Genomic DNA, 17,447 nt, shown 5'->3' with positions numbered 1-17,447 from the left:
CTATTCTTGTAAAACATGTCAGAGAGATTATATATATATATATATATATATATATATATATGCATGCATACACACATGAATATCTGTATGTATGTGTTTATGCATAAAAATGTGCTTGAAGGTGGTTTGCCGTATGTGCAATAATGTGTGTTTATATGCCTTTCTGTATATCTGCTATATATTTGAATGAATGTGTGTCTCTGTATGACTGTACATAAATGTGAGTGTATGCAAGTGAGAGTGGGTAAGAGTGCATAAGAGCACACGTGTAAATGAATGTGGTTATAAATGATTGCAAGTTGTTGTATATGTTAACAATTCTGGAAGGGTTAATGTTCATATTACATTGGCTCTGTCATTCTACGAATGTCACACAGTCTACTGGTGGAGACAAAGTCTTCTCCTCCAGCTTTTAGAGGGAGAAGATTAATCTGTATCAGTTCCATAAGGTCCGAGCAACTAGCCTGACTAAAAATTGTTGTACTTACTGATATTATAACAAACATTTTTGTCATCCTATAGATGGTATATCTTCTACCATTAATCATCATAAAAGCCTTAGATGATGGAAAGGCAAAAGAGGGCTGGTGGCAGTGAATTCCTAACCTTCATCCAGTATCACAATCTGGTAGAGGTGACAAATGCAAGCTGCAAACAGTGGACATCTGGTTAAAAGCAAAAGTGTAAATGGGTGCTAGTGTAAATGATGTGATTGTAAATGGATGTGAGTTAAATGAGCATGCTAATTGTGCTAAGGTTTCTCTCACATACAAAAGGAGGAATCACACAGTCATCACCTTTTTAATGTTCTAATTTCTTACCCTTTGTGTCATATTCAACATTTTTCAAAAACAGACCATCAGGTGGGGCTATGATATTTTGTGGATAAGCCATGGAATCCCGCATCTCGAGCAGGTCAGCAATATGTTGAGGCATTAGTCTGCCCTGTCCGACAGCCACCAGAGCACCTGTCATTCTCCTCACCTGGAACAAAAACATGGTAAAAATAAATCTTTATTTATACTGTTACTATTATCACTTGTTAAGAACTCCATCATGGTGGAGCACTATCATTCGCTTCCTTTTTATTTATCAGATAGAGATTTTTAAAAATTCTGTTTGCAGTCTGTATTCTTCTAGAAACCTTCTTTGGCAGTCAAGGTGATGACCTGTACTTGTGATTCCTTCAATAGATTCTGTAAGTGGCCATCAGACAGCAAGTTGAAACAACCCACACAAGCCCTTCATCCCAATCAACCGATTGAAGAACCTTCATTAGATGGAGTTACACTCATCTCTAAATCCAACAATCAACCACATCATCCAACGTTAGTCTGAAGCATTAACAATGATAACTGTATTCTCTCTTAACCCTCTGATGTAATGCAGAAATTCACTGCACAGAGCTAGTTTCTGTTAAATTTCACAAGTAAAAACCTATGATGGAAATTAACATGCAATGAAACAAAATGATGGTTGTGAACATTCTGATAAACAGTCTGTTTTTTGCAAATTTAACAGCTCACAGTGCTGCTCCTGAGATTAATGCCTAGCTGTCTGATTTTGACTTACAGTGCCATAGCCCTTTCAATGTGTGTACAATGGGTTTGTGAGAAAGGATCGAGTCCCATAAGGAAATATAGTTCACCGGTGCAAATTTCAGTTGTCGCAAGTCAACAGTTAAAGTAACTTCACATCGTTACGTTAAATTAATCATCAATCTCTTTGAATGGGGGAAACATCAACTAGATGTACCAGCTAAAATAATTACAATAACAATTTGAATATAAATAGCACCTTGCAATCATATTAAAGACTCAAGGTCTTCTCAGAAATGTTATCAACCAAGTTCAGTACCAAGTCATTCAGGGAACGTATAGTCAAAAGTATCATCGGATAGGTTGCTTTAAGGAGCACCTTGAAGGAGACAGAGAGGTTTAATTTCAGGGTCTAGGGCAGACCTGGGCATTTTATGGCCCGGGGGCCATATCCAGCCCTTTGGTCATTCCTGTCTGGCCCGCATGAGATCAATCCTAAATTAGAACATAAATGAAAAAGTACTTCCCATTTCCATGCAATGTGGAGAATGCACCTAGTGATGTTCAGCTTGAATTCATTGACCTGCAGTCTGAAACACTTCTGGCAGAGTACTTTAGGTCAGTCTCACTGCTTGATTTTTACTCTTCCCTCAAAGAGGAGAACTTTCCCCACATGAGGAGGCATGCTCAGAAGATCCTAGTCCTCTTTGGATCTACCTATATATGCAAACAGACATTCTCAGTGATGAAGTTCAACAAATCCAAATCCCGATCCTCTATCACTGATGATCACCTCTCAGCTGTCCTTCACATATCCACCTCAGACATTCAACCAGATTTCACTGCACTTGTTCAAGCCCAAAACAGACTGGATTTTTCTCACTAAACAAGTAAAATGAACTGAAAAACATCAAAAGTACATATTGCTTTTTTGTATAGAGTTGTTTGTAATACTGAACAATAATTAAGCAACTTTTCGTTATTGGTTTGTGAGATTAACATGTAAAAATAAAAAGAAATACTAAAATTATTGTTTTTACTGTTTATTTCTTTTATATTTGACCTACTCCACAATTTCATATCTTTATTGTAACAGAATATCCTTATTCTTTTGATTATAAGTTTCAATGCAAAACGATATAATTTAGTACTTTTTACAATGGGAGAAAATTAATACTGAGCAGAATTATGTTCAACTTATTGTTGGTTCGGCCCTCCAACACAACTCAGGTTTCTCATGTGGCCCCTTGGAAGAATGAATTGCCCACCCCTGGTCTAGGGTCTTACAACTGCCGATGTTGTGGTTATTAAAGTAGGGTTGCACAAGAGGCTAGAATCAGAAGAGGGGTCACAGAGAAAGGGAGGACCGGGACAATGAAGGGATTTGAAAATAGGATAATAATTTTAAATTGAGGCATTGCTGGATTGGAGGATAGAATACGTCACTGATGGGCTAATGGGACATGGCATGCATCAGTAGTCAGGTAGCAGAGTATTGGAAAGTTAACAGAAGGTAGAAGGTTGGAAACCAGGCAGGAGAATGTGAAAACTGTCAACTCCAGAGCTGATAAACAACGAAGGTTACAATAGCAGTTGAGGAGAATTGATTGATGCAATGGAGGTGAAGCCAAGCAGTCTTGGTGATAATTCTTGTAATTGAATGCTTCTCTCCGGGTGATATACACCACCAAATATGAGTGATCCAATTCAACTGCAAACAGTGGATTGGTGTCAATGGTCAGGGGCAAAGACTTCAGTCTTCCCACTATTTATTTGCTAATTAATCAACAATGTTGTATCAGCATTACAGAATAAGTAGAGATTCAAGGGTAAACAATGTCAGATCAATATCTTGAGGTGGCTGAATTGTGAACTTTGAAACCAAAATGATACTTTGATAATTCTATGTTTACTGGCAACCTGGGGACCAGTTTCAAGCAAATAAGGAAATGGTTCATAACGTTTTGCAACTTAGATCAGTGTGGGTTTACGAAATGGAAATGTTAGCATCACATTGTGCTGAAAAATATCTTCCTTTAAGTGCCTCAGTGGGACAGTGTGATGGCATTGACAGCAAAAACCAGGATCTTCCATCAGTGTATGACAGAGTATCAGATTGGAGGGATATGAGAGTATGTTTTCCATTGAGGATATCAGGGAGACTGGAATCTTGTTACGTGGAAGATGCTACAGAAATATAAATTCTTTTTCCAGGATTTATGTTGCTGGAACAAAATTATGCTTTTCTCTATTTCTCTCTTCATTCATATTGCTAGACCAGCTGAGTTTCTTTAGAATTTCTGATTCTACAACAAAAATGATCAGTTAATCTGTATTTGATGAAAGCATAAGAACAAGGAGAAGTAGACAATATTGTGCTTGAACCTGCTACATCATTTAATACAATGATGGCTGACCTTTGACCTCACCGTCACTTTGCTACCCACTCCCAGGTTTCCTTCATTTGCAGAAGCAGCACAGCTGTTGTATCTCAGCCTGGAATATACGTAACAATGGAATATCCATCAGCCTCGAGAAAGGGAATTGCAAACACTTGCAAGCCTCTAAGTGAATACATTTCTCCTTATCCCTGACCTAAATGATCAACCCTTTACGTTTAGACTGTGCCCCTTTGGTATAGATTTCCCAACCAGGGGAAACAACCTCTTGGTGCCATCCCTATCAGGCTGCTTCAGCTTCTTTGTGTTTCAATCACCCCATATTCTACCAAACTCTACATGCCTAACTTACTCAGTCTGTCATCATGGAACAACCTTCATTTAATCCAGGTCATTCATTTACTCATCTCAGTTCAAGGACACCTCTGCAGAGTTTCTCAGGGTAGTGTTGTAGGCCTAACCATCTTCAGCCACTTCATCTACAACCTTCAAGCTATCATAAAGTCAGAAGTGGCGATGTTTGCTGAAGACTGCACATTGTTCAGCATCCAGCGCAATTCCCCAGGTATTGAACCAGTCTGTACCCATATATAACAAGGCCTGGATAGCATCCAGGCTTAGTGTGATAAATGGAAAGTAACATGTGCTCCATACAAATACTAGGCAGTGATCAACTACAACAAGAGATAATCTAATCATCACCCCTCGACACACTATCATTGCTAAATTCGCCACTATGAATATTCTAGGGGTTACCATTGACTGGAAACTGAATTGGACCAGCCATATACATACTGTGGCTGCAACAGTAGGGCAGAAGCTAGTAATCCTGTAGTGAGTAATTCACCTCTTGTCTTCCCAATGTCTGAGCATCATTAACAAGGTATAAGTATGAAATGCAATGGAATACATCCCACTTGTCTAATAACACTCAAGAAGCTCAACACTATCCAAATCAAAGCAGTCTGCCTGATCTGCACGCCATCCTCAACAACATTCACCCACCATCTTCAACATTCAGTTGTGTCACCAGTGAAGCACAGTGGCAGCAGTGAGTACCATTTCACAGCTGGATTGCAGTAACTTGGCAAGGCTCCTCCAACAACAGCTTCCAAACCTGTGACATCTACCATCTAGAAGGTCAAGGGCAGAGATAATGGAAACATCACTACCTGTAAGTTCCCTTCCAAGCCACACACCGTCCTGACTTGGAAATAATGTAATTCCTTCAATGTTATTAGGTCAAACTTCGGGAAATCCCTTCCTAAAACACTGTGGGGGTACCTATACCTCAAGAACTGAGACATTTCAAGAAGGCAGCTCACCACCACCTTTCCCAGAGTGATACAGAATGAGCAATAAATGCTAGCTTAGCTGGTGATGTCCGCACCCCATGAACAAACTAAAACAAAACTTTTTATCACATGAACCAAACTAGTGAACTTTCATTGTACTGCCTCTAATACAAGTAAATCCTTTCTTAGCTATGAACACCAAAGCTGTGCACAGTACTCTAGTTGTGGTCTCACTGAATCCTTGTACAACTGGAGCAAGTTTTTCATAGTTTTACACTGCGTCTCCTTTGCAATGAATTGATGGTATTGTTTGACTAATAAATACTGGTCTAAAAAGCAGAAGGAACTGTCCTCTTCAACAATATTGTGAGATTTTTGACATCCATATGTCCTCAGTTAAATATCTCATCTGAAAGAGAGCATCAATAATAATAGGAAATATTATGATCCTGAGAATATCAATTAGATTAATGTTACAGCCTGGCTAGGGGCTTCTAATTCAAGTTATGACCCTAGACAAAGCAGACAAAAATTGAGATCCCAGATACTGACTAAGAGAATGAAACCACAAAATTCTAGTCTTGGACAAACAAAATAAACTTTACAAGATTAGAAGAATAAAACAATCCACAATGTGTATACAACTTATTTATTCTACCATTCAGAATTAACTGGAGGTAAATATGGAAGACACACAGTAATTAAACAACCCACAGAGCACCTCAAATCACAGATGCGGTTATGGTAGATCCCATGGATTTACAGCTGCCAACCCAGACATTAGTGACGTTGTGAGTCACCAAAGCTCATTAAAATTTTGCTTCCTTTGCAGAGAATTCCAATTCTTCACTTTTTGGAAATCCCTCACAAACTTCTCTTCAGCCTGGAAGCTTTCCTGCTTCTTCTGCGGCTTGCAAGCCATTGTCAGGCTACAGAGCTCCTGACTGTCCTAATGGCTGTTCCCCACCTCCACCCCAGCTGCTAAATTTCTCCTCCTGATTCTACTCCACACTGGATTCACAAAGTTCAACCATAGCTCCATGGAACAGGCCAACAATTCAGCTTAGTGAGGTTGACAATGCCCCGGGTTCCTCCGAACTCCAGACTTCCTGCTGTACTGAGCATCAGCTGTGGTATATCACCTTACCTAAGTGACTCAATATAAATGACTGAAAAATGGACTCTTGAACTGATGTTCAGTGACCCTTACACCAGGTCAGTAGAGCTAGACTGTATTCATCCCAGTGTTCACACTGGCATCACAGAATAGAGGGCTTTCATCATGAAACTGAGCTCCACTGTATCATCCAAGTCTTAGTTCATTAACCTATCATTCTGGCCCCTATTACTCTCTCATCCCATCAAAATGTCTAATGTATATGTTGAAGGAAAGGAAACGTATGCTCTATGAAATTGTTGCATCATCAAACTCTCGGCTGCAGCCAGCAGAGGTCACTGTAAACTTTCTTGGTGATCCTGCTGGGTGTGTTTAATTTGCCAATGCTCATACTGTACATTAATCACTGCCCTCAGCCACCTTCAACTATCACTGGGCATCTGGTGAGGACAGTCTGGACAATTCACATCTCTCACTATGGCTCTAGTTAATGCACTATGAGACAGGTAACTCCATTTCTGCTGAAGGATTAAACCTGCTGGCCAAAAGGTTTATTTACTTATCAGAGATCCCAGCCTCAGAACCAAAGCCATCCGAATTTGGTCTGCTAAAGATCGATATAAAATAACACATGCAGACCCTGCAACAGCTAACCTTTGTGGCAAAAGGTGAGGTAGGTCAAACCAAGGTGCAACGGACACTTATCAATTTTCTTCATATCACAGATTGACATGCACCTCTACTACCTCGAACCAATTTTCACAACTATCCACAACACATTCTAACACACTGTTTAATATCTGTTGGACTGCATTGTGGCTGCTCTACAGCAGACTGGAAAACTATTCTTTCTTCCCTGACTGGCATTTTCATCCTTCCTATTTCCTCTGACCGCAAATGGAGTTCCTCTTTGGTTTCCTCATTCATACCAAGCGATTCCTCTCAGCAATTCACAAATTTACAAAGCCCCAGTTTATTTAAGATTGACCAGTCCTTCTAATCACAGTTAGGTTCCGTGAGTATTTCACTGCTGTCTATGGGTGTTGTCTGATTGCTAATCATTGTCTTACCTTCCGGCTTCCACAAGAAGAACCTAGCCAGTTTGATATCAGAGTGAGCTACTGCCTATCTTCATGTGACTTATATACCAGCAAATTCTTTGTGCCCTGAGTTGCTTTGGTGGACTGCAGCTCCCCAGCTCCCCATCAGGGAGGTCTGCTGCAAATCCATTCGTGAATATTAAAATAACAAACAAGACTCAAAAATGAAACAATAATAGTCCTGGTGGCTTGGTAAGTAAAGTAACTAGTGAGAATGGTGCCATTAGGACTAACATGACTCTAGATTTGAGGCCCTGGCAGTATTAACTGATCTCATACAGGGACTAATTACGGTGTTACAATTGGGCTCAGTGTTCTCAAAGAATTGTAGACTGCTGTTTTTTTGGTTTGTTGTCACCATGCCTGCTCTCTATAAGAAATACCCAGCTGGATTTTCCATGTAATCCTGCAAATTGTCTCTTCAGATCATTATCCTATTCCCTCTCAAAAGGCAAGACTGAATGTGCCCCCCACCACACTCTTAGGCAGACCCTAGCCACACTCTGCATAAGAAAGCTTTTTGTCCTGTTGCCTCTGACCCTTTGATCAATCACCTCAAATCAGCGTGGTGTATGATCCCGACCCTTCTGCCAGTGGTTCAGGCTTCTCTCTATCTGCTATCTAGACCCCTCATGAGTTTGAACACGTCCATCAAATCTCCCAAAGGAGGATAAACCCCTGTGCTCTCTAAACTGTCCATGTGACTGAAGGCCCTCATTTCTGTCTGGGTTATGGCAGGAAAATGAAATGAGCTAGGGGGTCCCACTTGTCCCTTGCTGGAATCCTGGCCACACTTATGTTGATCTCTGTGGTGAAGCATCCCACAATCTATTGTCTGGATGGTGTATCAGAGGACAGCATTGTGTCATTACTCATTCAGAGGCGGGAAGGAGAAATGATTGCTGATGGGTCTAAGACCTTGCAGTTTATCCGCTTGGTAATAAGCTCACTAAACGGATTCTCCTGAAAGTACCACAAAATATCAGACCCATTGATTTGTACACTTCCTGCCATGGAAATTACCTTCTATTTACTCAAATCTAGTAGTCAATACCATAGGCCTAATAGGTGATCTAATTCTTGAATGTTCTTTCTGAAACTAATGATACCAGAATCTGCAGAAAACACTGTGACGTCATGGCTTTCACATATTAAGGTCAGTGAAAACCAAATCAGTGGGGCAATCTGCTCAGTTTTCGTCAGTGACCTTTGTGTATTTTCAGATGATTTATGGCATTAGATCAGCACCATTTGATCAGTAAAAAGGAGAAATGATCAGCAGAGAGTATAAGACTTTGTGCTTTAAACTTATCTAGGCAATGGGAAGTAGTACAAAGAATGCAGAACTGAGAACATCTACAGCTTCAGACAACTAAACAGTGTCAGTGTAACTGCGGACAGAGCGATTTTAGTATAAACTGACTGATCGCTTAATAAATAGCATCTACTTTAAAAAGTAGCTGAGGATTTTTAAAGAAGTTACTAAACTAGTGGATACAGACTACCTGGTTAACACTGTAAACCTGGATATCAAAATGTCACACAATGGCTACTTTATATGATAGAGCTTTAAGGGATTGACAAGGGGTTACTGGAATGGATAAGGAGTTTGTTGGAATGCTAGACCCTTCTATGAAAGGTTGATATTACTGGCAGTGGTTTGGTATAGTGACCAGTTATGGTCGAGCAGCTAAAAGTGTCAGGACTCTTGCTCTTTCCCACCTTTACTAACAATTAGAATAAAGACAGCACAGGGAACAACAACAAAGTGGCAAACTATACAGAGATTGGTGCGTGTGATAGGACCTTGGTTGCTAAAAATAGGCTATATGTAGATTTAGATTCACTGGGGCAATGGACTCGTGTATGACAGAGTTGAGAGTGTGGTGCTGGAAAAGCACAGCAGGTCAGGCAGCATCTGAGGAGCAGGAGAGTCGACATTTCGTGCTGTCATTCACATGAAATGTTTTAGGCCCCATATGACTGTTCAGTTAGATAGTGAATGGACCAGAGATATTGAACTTTATCCTGACCCTACTCTGAATGGGTGATAATCAATGCATCCCATCCTAATATTCAATCCTCAATTAACAATAAAGAACCAGGTTAACTTGTCGATTATCTTATTACAGTTTGTATGTTTCTCTGTGTGTAAAGCAACTGCTGAGTTTGGTTGGCTATCAACAGTCACACCAGAAAATGTTTAATTATACATGAAGCACTTTGTTTCTGGGACTGTGATAAACTTTATGTAAATGCAAATGTAGTTCCAAATGTAGCTGAATGTCACACATTATTGACATTAACTAAATTTGACTTACATCTGCTGTTTTGTAAAGTCAGGAATATTACAAAATATATTGGAGAATATTGCAATTATATTCGAGATATTGGTTAGTACACCACATGATATGAATCTTGGATAAATGCAGCCGGCACTGGAGATTTTATAAAAGTGATTCAGGCAATATTTCAAGCTGTTTGCATTTGGCACTCACCTGTTTGTAGAGGAAGGACCTGCTCCTGAAGGTCAGTTCCCAAAATTTCAGGTGGCTAAGGCCAATTGAAAAGGAAAGACTGTTAGTTTATCAGCTCAGTATACTAGTGAGCAACATTTAAAGTAAGCAATACTTAAACACCAAGAAAGAAAATTTTTAATTTGAAGCTTTGCCAGACCAGCATTTACATGAATCCTCACATTAAGGGAAAAGGATATTTGGCCTAAGATGGTCTGAAATATTATTTAACCTGATACAACTTGCTTACTAACGATAATAGATTTTTAAAGAAATTGTTAAAATAATTAAGGTCTTCTGTATCGAATTTTCTTTTAAAATTTGAACTTCTGCTTTGGCAACGCATTACCAAGCATCTTTGGAGTCAAAGATATGAACGTGACTAGGAGGAGTTCAGCTGAAAAATTTCCTGATACTATGACATACAAAATGTACGACAATAAATAGGGAGGCAATGGCCCAGTGGTATTGTTGCTCAACTGTTAATCCAGAGACCAGCCAACATCTGGGGACCCAGGTTTGAATCCTGCTACGGCAGACATTGGAATTTAAATTCAATGATAATAGAACATAGAACATAGAACATAGAACAATACAGCACAGAACAGGCCCTTTGGCCCACGATGTTGTGCCGAACTTCTAACCTAGATTAAGCACCCATCCATGTACCTATCCAAATGCCGCTTAAAGGTCGCCAATGATTCTGACTCTACCACTCCCACGGGCAGCGCATTCCATGCCCCCACCACTCTCTGGGTAAAGACCCACCCCTGACATCTCCCCTATACCTTCCACCCTTCACCTTAAATTTATGTCCCCTTGTAACACTCTGTTGTACCCGGGGAAAAAGTTTCTGACTGTCTACTCTATCTATTCCTCTGATCATCTTATAAACCTCTATCAAGTTACCCCTCATCCCTCACCGTTCCAAGGAGAAAAGGCCGAGAACTCTCAACCTATCCTCGTACGACCTACTCTCCATTCCAGGCAACAACCTGGTAAATCTTCTCTGCACCCTCTCCAAAGCTTCCACATCTTTCCTAAAGTGAGGCGACCAGAACTGCACACAGTATTCCAACTGTGGCCGAACCAAAGTCCTGTACAGTTGCAACATCACTTCACGACTCTTGAATTCAAACCCTCTGCTAATGAACGATAATACTCCATAGGCCTTCTTACAAACTCTATCCACCTGAGTGGCAACCTTCAAAGATCTATGTACATAGACCCCAAGATCCCTCTGTTCCTCCACCTGACTAAGAACCCTACCATTAACCCTGTATTCCGCATTCTTATTTGTTCTTCCAAAATGGACAACCTCACACTTGGTAGGGTTGAACTCCATCTGCCACTCCTCAGCCCAGCTCTGCATCATATCTAAGTCCCTCTGCAGCCGACAACAGCCCTCCTCACTGTCCACAACTCCACCTATCTTCGTATCATCTGCAAATTTACTGACCCACCCTACGACTCCCTCATCTAAGTCATTAATAATCTGGAATTAAAAGTATAATGATCATTATGAATCCATTATCAAATGTTGGAAAAAGCTATCCGGTTCACTAATGCCCTTTAGGGAAGGAAACTGCCATCCCCACTGGAGTCTGGCCTACATGTGACTCCAGACATCACAGCAATGTGGTTAACTCCTAACTTGCCCTTTGGGCAATTAGGGATGGGGAACAAATACTGGACTAGCCAGCGATGTCCTCATGCTGTAAATGAATAAAAAAAATGTACAATATTAGATTATGTATCAGAGTGGTCTCCTGGGACCTGTCAAAATTACCTTTGGGGGTCAGAGAGAAAGCTTTCAGAACATTGTTTCGCCTTGAACTGGCCCCAAGTTTTCTAAATTCTGTTTTTTTTTAATTCGTGTCTGGGGAACATGGGGCAGAGTGGTAACATTACTGCAGGCCCCAGGCTTGGTGATGAGCTGAATTTTCCAAACATGTTCACAAGCTTGTAGTGGCTTCACATTGCAAGCTGATGTGAGGCTCACAAACCATCACTCTCTTCCTCCCAACCCAGTACACTCACTGTGCTTCACCAGCATTACTACGCTGTCATCTTTGCAAGGGTTAAAATCAACCATGGAGCTGAATAGGGAGATGGGGGTTGGACTTCTTAGTGTGTTTTTATTTCTTCAAATAAACTTTTCTGAAGATTTAATATTTTTACCCTCACATTACAAAATAAATTTAAAATCAAATCTTTGGCAAAGTTTTCATACGTTGAAGGCCATTCCTTATAGAGAGGAGAATTTTTATTTTACTCATTCATGAGATTTCATTTCTATTCATTCTGGGATGAGGGTGTTGCTAGCCAGGCTAGCATTTATTGCCCAACCCAGAAGGTAGTTAAGAATCAACTACATTGCTGTGGGTCTGGAGTCACATGTGGTCCAGACAAGGAGGATGTGGACTCCACTGGCTGGTCAAGCATTTGCTGTCCGTCCCTAAAACGCTCTTGAGAAAGTGGTGCGGAGCTATTTTCTTGAATTGCTAATGTCCTAGGTGAGTTGGGACAACCGCAATGCTGTGAGGAGGGAAGCTCTAGGACTTTAACCTAATGACAGTCAGGAACAACAAGAACAATATTGTTGCAAGTCACCCATAGTTTGGAAGGAACATTCAGGTGGTAATGCTCCAATGCATCTGCTGCCCTTGTCCTTTGAGGAAGTAGAGGACTTGGATTTGGAAGATGCAGCTCTGCCAGAGTGTCGATGGTAAAGGGAGTGATTATGGAAGGTGGTGGTTCAGGTAGGCTGCTTTCTCCTGGATGGTATTGAGCTTCTTGAGTATTATTGGAGCTGCACACAGCAAGGCAAGTGGGGAGTATTTCATCACACTCCTGATTTGTATCTTGTAGATAGTGGACAGGCTGTGGGGAATCAAGAAGTGAGTTCCCTGCTGCAGCATTCCCAGCTTCTGACCTGCTCATGTAGCCATAATATTTACATAGCCAGTTTAGTTAAATTTGTGGTCAGCTGTGAACCCCAGGATGTTGATAGTTGGGGGGGGGGGGGTTCAGCAAATTGCAAAGCCATTGAATGATAAGAGGAGTCAGTTAGATTCTCTCTTCTTGGAGTTGATTATTTTCTGGCATTTGTGTGGCACAAATGTTACTTATCATTTAGAAGACCACATCTGGATCTTGTCCACTGCTTAATGCACATGGTCAAAGATTGAATTCAGTATCTGAAGAATCATGAATGGTGTAAAATGTTATGGAATCATCAGCGAACATCCCCATTTTTGACATTATGCTTGAAGGAAGGCCATTAATAGTGCAGCTGAAGATGGTTGGATGTAGGTCACCACCCTTACAAACTCCTGCAGTGAGGTCCTAGGATTCAGATAATTGATCTCCAACAACCACAACTATCTTCCTTTGTGATAAGCAGCATTTTCTGTAAGACCTTTTTTTCCACTGAGTGATCCTCTGATCTGTTAATGGCAGCAGCTTCTACAAGTGGACATCGCATGTTGGAATCCAGATTGATGTATGTGGAAGCTTCAAATAGCTGTGCGGCCATGCAGCTCAGAGTGAATGTTAATGCCAAGTAGGGCTACAACTAGAGAAGGGATTTCTTCCCTGACTTCCACTGATTCCAGTTTTGCAAAAGATCTTCAATGCCAATTTCAGTTAAACACCATCTTACTTTCAGGAGCACTGAATGGGATAGATTTTGGATAGCTACAGCAACTCATATCTGGGCATCCACGAGGTGCTATGGGCCATGAGAAGCAGCAGCATTGTAATCAACAATAATCTGTGACCTCATGTGGAAGGTCAAAATGGCTGAGGTATGCCAATCTGGTGCGTCATTCGATATTGGGTACTAAGTCCAGTTCTATTACTTTAGTTCCCTACATCTTGTTGTATTTTACATAACTGAGTAACTTACTGTGCCAGTTCAGAGGGCATTTAAGAAATAACCTCATTTGGTGTTACTTATAGGCCAGATCAAGTAAGGATGGCAGATTTCCATTCCTTAAGTAAATTAGATAGCATTTTTAAAAAAAATGACAATCAATTCATGGTCATCATCAAACTAGCTTTTAAACTTCCAATTTTTTACTAATTGAGTTTGAATTCCACCAGGTGCCTTGATGGGATTTGAACTCATTTCTCAGAACATTAGCCCAATCGTCTGGATTGCAAGTCTAGTGACATTATCACTAGGTCACTATTTCCCTTAACTGAGGCTCACAGCTGAATGGGTGTCAGGCTCAATGAGATGAAAGGCCTCATGTGATTGACAGCCCAGCAGTGAATAGTTTGCAACATGGCGATAAGGGGGACGTAAAGAGTTGCATAAAACTAACAAGTAGAGCCCGGGATCATTGTCTAAAAAATAAAAGGTCACAAATTTAAGACAAAGATGAAGAAACTTTCTTTTCTCTCAGAGGGTTTAGAGTCTTTGAATTACCCTTCCTCAAAAGGCAATCTATGCAGGCTCTTTAAATATTTTTAATGTAGTTTCTTGATTATCAAGGAGATGAAAGATTTTGGATAGGTGACTGTAGGCAGTTGTACTGGAACAGATTGGCCAGACATGCAGCTAATTCTGGAGCAAGTCTTCAGTACTGTTGCTAGGGATATGCAGGAATGGGTGTCAGGGTTTTATACAGGAATGTAGAGTTGAGTTAAAATCAGATCAGCTATGATCTTATAGAAGGGTGAATAGGTCAGAGAGCCAAGTGGCCAACTCTTATCCATTGTTTCCCAAAACTGCTAAAGTCGAGAGTGTGGTGCTGGAAAAGTACAGCAGGCCAGGCAGCATCTGAAGAGCAGGAGAATCGATATTTTGGGCATAAGCCCTTCATCAGGAATGAGGCTTGAGGGCTGGGGGTGCTGAGAGATAAATGGGAGAGGGGTGGGGCTGGGGGGAGTGGGCGAAGGTAGCTGGGAATGCAATTGGTAGATGAAGGTGGGGGAGAAGGTGATAGGTCAGAGAGGAGGGTGGAGCAGATAGATGGGAAAGGCGATAGACAAGTTAAGAGGGCGGTGACCTGACCATCGTCTTTCCCATTTATCCCCTTCACCCATCTCCAGCATCTACAGTCCTCACTTTCTCCTATAACTGGTAAAACCATTAGACCAGAATGTTCTGACTTCAGTTTCTGGTTTGTGTTGAGTCAACAGATCTTAGCCATATCAGAGGCAGTAATTCAGGAGTTACAAGTCATCCTGGTTTGTCAGTATTCAATCTCATCAGAATGTGCATACAGATGGATGTCAAGCGAGGACAGGATGTGCTTGGAAACAATATACTCAACAGATGAAACTCCCAGGGGCCTCGGGTAGGCTCACACATCCTGAATGGCACCTGACTGAGTCAGTATCCCTAGAAACATACCCAAAATAATTCAGGGCATTTGGGAGATAAAGATGCAGGAACTTTTAAGCAAACTGGAATGGAAGGCAGCAAGGTATGACTGAATCAACATTGTACTTATGAACAAGTCAGCTTTAGCGCTGTATGGATTAAGTTATGCTAATGAGTGTGTTGCTAGAAAAGCACAGCAGGTCAGGCAGCACCCAAGGAACAGGAAAATCAACGTTTCGAGCTGGAGCCATTCATCAGGAATGAGGCTGGGAGCCTCGGAGGTGGAGATTCCACCTGACGTCACCCGATGCTGCCTGACCTGCTGTGCGTTTCCAGCAACACACTCCCAACTCTGATCTCCAGCATCTGCAGCCCTCACTGTCTCCTAAGCTATGCTTACACCCAGAGAAAGGCTGCTAGTACTTCTGAGCATGTGCATGCTTTCCTAAATCCAAGAACATTCACAACTGCTTATGTAAAGCTTAGGCTTTATGTTCAGTATCAAATATATGAAGACCTCATTTCTCCTCAAATACCACACAGGGTCTGGCACGTCCCTTCATCATTGAGCATAGCAGAACATATCCCATCAAATCCATGGACTGGCTGGTCTTTAAAATAGTGAACAGGTTTTAAGAGTAGAGAAGTAGGGTACATAGAAACCAGTGGACTCACAGAAGTTTTATATAATGTCTCCTCTTTCAATTTCTAAAATGGTACAGTCATGCCTTGTGATTGTGGAAAATTAGCTACAGCAGAATTGCATCGTTTCTATTCGCCTTTCAAAATGTGGACAGAAAGTCATGCTTACACTGTGGTTTCTAAACCACACAGGCACAGTTTTGACTCTCACATGCAAACCATGCTGAGCGAAATTCCACATTTTGAAATACCGAAAACTGAACAGGCAGTAAGGCAGGCCACGGATACACCCAAAAACCCAATCAAGCTAATAATTTAATGTCTTTAAGTTCTGACTGGAGAGACATCATCGCAAAATCTCAGTTTTCTGGTTTGCGGCTTTTATCTTAAGGAAAGTAATTTTAGACTACAACATTCAAAAACTGCTCTGTTGGGTTTGGAGACCCAACACTTTGCTAACACGCAGAAGGTACAAAGCAAACACTAAGTAGGCAGGTTTGAACTGGCAGCTGTGATATGGGAAGACCAAGTGAAATCTGTGAAAGATGTCAAAGACAGGGAGGGCTTTTAAATTGGGATTCTGCCTTGACTTCTGAAATCAATTGAATTACTCCATAGGAAGCTCCTCCAGACAAAGCTGCTTCTCTCCAAGGAACTACAACATGGCTTATTTACTGTTAGCAGCTTTTATGAGTCAGACTTGGGGGCGCTATTTCTAGTCCCCACAATTATGCACATTTTATCAACTACTTGTGCTCAGCCATGTCGACTAGCTGTTGGCTGAAAGGCCATAGTCAAATGTCACACGACACCAGGTTATAGTCCAACATGTTCATTTGAAATCACACAAGCATTCAGAATGCAGCCCTTTCATCAGGTGCAGACACACACACACAGAGTTCATAGGTAGGAAGGTCAAGGGCAGAGAGAGATCAAAAGGTGATACAACTGGTGAGAGTGGCTTTTGGTCACCTTCAGAGACATATTATCTGACAGTCCACTCATACCAGTTGTATGATCTTTTGATCTCTCTGTCCTTGATCTCTCTGTGTGCCTGCTCTCTCACTGTATCTGCTGGAGGGGCTGCGTTCTGAACGCTGGTGGGATTTCAAATAAGCTACAGTGGATGCCTCACTTTTTGAAATCAGTCACTGCTGTTGAATGAACAAATGAAGTTGCAGTGGTGTAGTTCTACAAGCAGCAAGTATGATGAATGGCCAGTCAATCTGTTTCTGATGGTGAAAACTGAAAGAACTGCAGATGACGTAAATCAAAAACTGAGGAAGGGTCACGCTGCCCAAAACATTAAGTCTGATTGCTCTCCATAAATGCTGCCAGACCTGCTGAGCTTTTCCAGCAATCACTATTTTTGTTTCTATTTCTGATGGTGTTGGTTGAGGGAGAGTTGTTGGCTAAGCATCAATGAGAAACTCTCTGTTTTCCAGGAATACCACAACAACATTCTTTATGTGCACTCAGATAGGGAGGTAACCACCATATTGTGT

General features: G+C 41.1%; 1 protein-coding gene across 4 annotated transcripts in view; it reads right to left on the bottom strand.

Annotated features, from left to right (window-relative positions):
- Window positions 1-17,447, bottom strand: part of pusl1 (pseudouridine synthase like 1) — a 90,632-nt gene that overhangs the window by 4,273 nt on the left and 68,912 nt on the right. For all 4 annotated transcript variants that reach the window (XM_072586476.1, XM_072586475.1, XM_072586478.1 and 1 more), the window contains 2 exons: window positions 9,948-10,002; window positions 822-984 (listed from right to left, as the gene is read on the bottom strand). In XM_072586476.1, the coding sequence (XP_072442577.1) occupies window positions 822-984; window positions 9,948-10,002 (218 nt within the window). The remainder of the gene's footprint in view (window positions 1-821; window positions 985-9,947; window positions 10,003-17,447) is intronic.

The sequence above is a fragment of the Chiloscyllium punctatum genome, chromosome 16 (genome assembly GCF_047496795.1).
Source record: "Chiloscyllium punctatum isolate Juve2018m chromosome 16, sChiPun1.3, whole genome shotgun sequence".
NCBI lineage: Eukaryota > Metazoa > Chordata > Chondrichthyes > Orectolobiformes > Hemiscylliidae > Chiloscyllium > Chiloscyllium punctatum.
The sequence above is the reverse complement of the archived record's forward strand: the minus strand, read 5'-3'. Positions and strand labels throughout refer to the sequence as shown.